At 35.9% G+C, this 3361-nt stretch overlaps 1 protein-coding gene across 1 annotated transcript; it reads right to left on the bottom strand.

Moving 5' to 3' along the window:
• Positions 1-1488: 1488 nt before the first annotated feature.
• On the bottom strand, positions 1489-1974 carry LOC139890351 (uncharacterized). Its single transcript, XM_071873239.1, has one exon. It carries the CDS (start codon positions 1972-1974, stop codon positions 1489-1491), a length of 486 nt encoding a protein of 161 aa, XP_071729340.1.
• Positions 1975-3361: the final 1387 nt, after the last annotated feature.

The raw sequence follows: 3361 nt of genomic DNA, 5'->3' as shown, positions 1-3361 counted from the left end.
ACAGTTATCCTCGTGTTTAGGACAACGACACTGCATTCATTGTACCGAAGTTGGCTACTCTTGTGACTCTAGATCAGGGTGTACAATAAAAGAAGATTCGCGGTTAAAGTCTCACGTGACTTAGTAAGGGTTTCCCGTGTTCTGGATTTGACCCCAAGTGGCTCTCGTGTTTCAGTTTTAGCCCCAAAAGGCTCTAAGTATACGAAAAACCATTTTTCAACTAAAACATTTTCTCGGTCAAGCCGAGTCTTCCCACAGACCTAACGTCGTAGTGATGTCGGTTAGATAATTATGTATGTTAGGAAGATCCTACATTACGTCCAAATATCATCGTTGAACCATGAGTTTATACACCTCAATCTGTTAAGGCATATGTATGTTGACCTCGATCAACATAGATGCGTTTGATCATTACGGAGATCATCCATCTGGGGATCTGATTAATCTACTTAAGTAGTGTCATGGTGCCTCTCGATTGTGCGAGATAGATCCACCTCATGGTTAGGATAAGTCTGACCACTAAGACCCTGTTTGATGCTGAGGTCCGTGGATTTCCAGCTGATTTTAGAGAAAACTTTTCAAGATTTTTTGTAGACACTACAGCCGGTCTGGACGACAACTTTTTTGACCTAAATCATAGAGCACGTTTCTTTTTCGGAAGGCTTTACTTCCTCTAAGGATGGAGTTGAACCATCATGAAGACTCAATTTTTAATTTTCACAATTTAATGGGTAAAACAAATTTATACAGCCCAAAGCAAAAGTACCTGCAATAAACTTCGCACAAACATCCGATAACAGTTCATATATATTGACAAATCTCCCCACACTTGGCCTTTTTTCTTGAATCTTTTTATTCCCGATTTAATCAAATAAATTCACAAATTTGGTTGTTTCTCAATTTATGTTCTCCTTGAGGTAACAATAATTTCAGTTTTAACACCTAGTTTTATTGTTCATAAATATATTAAATAAGATTTGAATTCATTTAGTTAAAATTTTTAAATTTTTCACAAAATTTAGAAAATAAGCCAAGTGTATAATTCCGAGAGAATTTATAACCCCTCCCACACTTGAGATCATGTAATGCCCTCACTTGCAATGAAATCAGATTAAATTAAATTTAAGAGGGCAAAAAGTGTAGGAATGAAGTCAAAACCTCGTTGATTTAAAATGAAGATCACGGAATGTTGTTTAACTATGGCGCTGAACATTGTCTATTCCTCAAATTATATTACACATGTGTTTCGTCAAAATGGTAGCTTTTGCTAAACTTAATGACATTTTTTGAAATGTGTCTTTTACCCTGCCTTATACACATCAAAACCAAACAATAACACACAACATAATTTTTTATTAGTTTTAATTATTATTTGTTTATATATTTTTATATTTATTATATATTTTATTTTATTACAAAAATTAAAAGTTAGACTGGGGGGAGACTAGTTCTTTAGGGTCTGCTAGAGAAAGACGAATCATGCTCCATTCATTTGTCCTTTGGATAGAATGTGATGTCATCTCTTTTAGTGTTGTTGAACCCTTCATTATAGAATTTAAGTCTATGACCGTTCACATTGAAAGTACCACCATTCTTGTCACATAACACTACGTATCCAGATGGAAATGCGTGTTTTACTTCATACGGTCCCGTCCATCGGGATTTAAGTTTCCCATATGAAAACTTAAAACGTGATTGAAATAATAGAACTTTGTCTCCTGGTTCAAATGCTTTATTCTCCTTTAAGCGAGCATCGTGCCATTTCTTAGTTTTCTCTTTATAAGTTTTCGAGTTTTCGTATGCTTGAAGTCTTACCTTATCTAACTCATGTAATTGTAATAGTCCATTTTCTCCGGCTTTGACAAGGGCTGTGTTACATTCTTTTAATGCCCAAAATGCCTTGTGTTCAACCTCGATAAGTAGATGACACACTTTACCATATACTAAACGGAAAGGAGTGGTACCTATGGGCATTTTGAATGCAGTTCTAAATGTCCATAGCGCATCATCTAGCTTTTGATGCCAGATTTTTGGATTATTCTTAAGTGTTCTCTCTAAAATTCATTTAAACCTCGATTTGTGTTTTCAACTTGACCACTCGTTTGAGGATGGTAGGAAGTTGAGAAACGATGATTAACTCCATACTTTTTAAGCACTTTTTCGAGTAATTGATTTGTAAAATGAGTTCTACGATCACTGATTAATGCTTTTGGAATCCCAAAACATGAGAAAAGATTTTTATTAAAGGTGACAACAACTCGAGCATCGTTAGTGGGTAGGGCTTTCGCTTCAGCCCATTTAGAAACGTAATCGACTGCCATGAGAATGTATTTGCATTTGTTAGAGGCGGGAAATGGACCCATGAAGTCAATACCCCAGATGTCAAATACTTCACATACTAGGATGCCTTGTTGTGGCATTTCGTCTCGTTTAGAAATATTTCCAGATCTTTGACAAGCATCACAAGTTTTTACCATGTTGTGAGCATCTTTAAAAATAGTTGGCCAGTAAAATCCTGATTCGAAGACCTTCTTTGCTGTATAGCTAGGTCCGAAATGTCTGCCGGCTGGTCCTTGATGACAGTGCTCTAGAATTTGTTGAGCTTCTTTACCATATACGCATCAGCGAATAACTTGATCTGCTCCCATACGAAAAAGATTCGGGCTTTCCCAGAAGTAAGACTTCAAATCGGTGAAGAATTTCTTCTTTTGCTGATACATTTGATTTTTGACAAGAATTCCTGCGGTAAGATAATTTGCAAAATTCACAAACTATGGAAATTCTTCTTCCATTTTGATTTTCATAAGAAACTCGTCAGGAAAAGTATCGTGAATAATAGATTCTTCGAGTGTTTCTAAGTTAGGATTTTCAAGACGAGACAAGTGATCCACAGTGAGATTTTCAGCACCCTTTTTTATCCTTGATTTCAATGTCAAATTCTTGTAGAAGAAGAATCCAACGAATGAGTCTAGGTTTAGCATCTTGCTTTTTGAACAAGTACTTTAGGGCTAAATGATCGGTATAAACAATTGTTGTAGATAACACCAGGTAAGATTTAAACTTATCAAAAGCAAAAACTACTGCAAGAAGCTCCTTCACAGTAGTTGTGTAATTCAACTGAGCTCCTGTAAGTGTTTTACTTGCATAGTAGATTGGTTGAAATTTGTTATCATCACGTTGACCTAAAACAGCTCCCAGTGCGAAATCACTAGCATCACACATTAGCTCGAAAGGTTTTGACCAGTCGGGTGATACCATAATAGGTGCGTTCGTATGTTTTTCTTTCAGAACGGAGAAAGCATTTAAACATTTAGCATCAAAATCGAATTTAATGTCCTTCTCAAGAAGCTTAGTCATTGGT

Source organism: Rutidosis leptorrhynchoides, chromosome 2 (genome assembly GCF_046630445.1).
Source record: "Rutidosis leptorrhynchoides isolate AG116_Rl617_1_P2 chromosome 2, CSIRO_AGI_Rlap_v1, whole genome shotgun sequence".
In the NCBI taxonomy this organism is placed as follows: Eukaryota; Viridiplantae; Streptophyta; class Magnoliopsida; order Asterales; family Asteraceae; genus Rutidosis; species Rutidosis leptorrhynchoides.
Note: the sequence above shows the minus strand (reverse complement) of the source record. Positions and strands in the feature narration are given on the sequence as shown.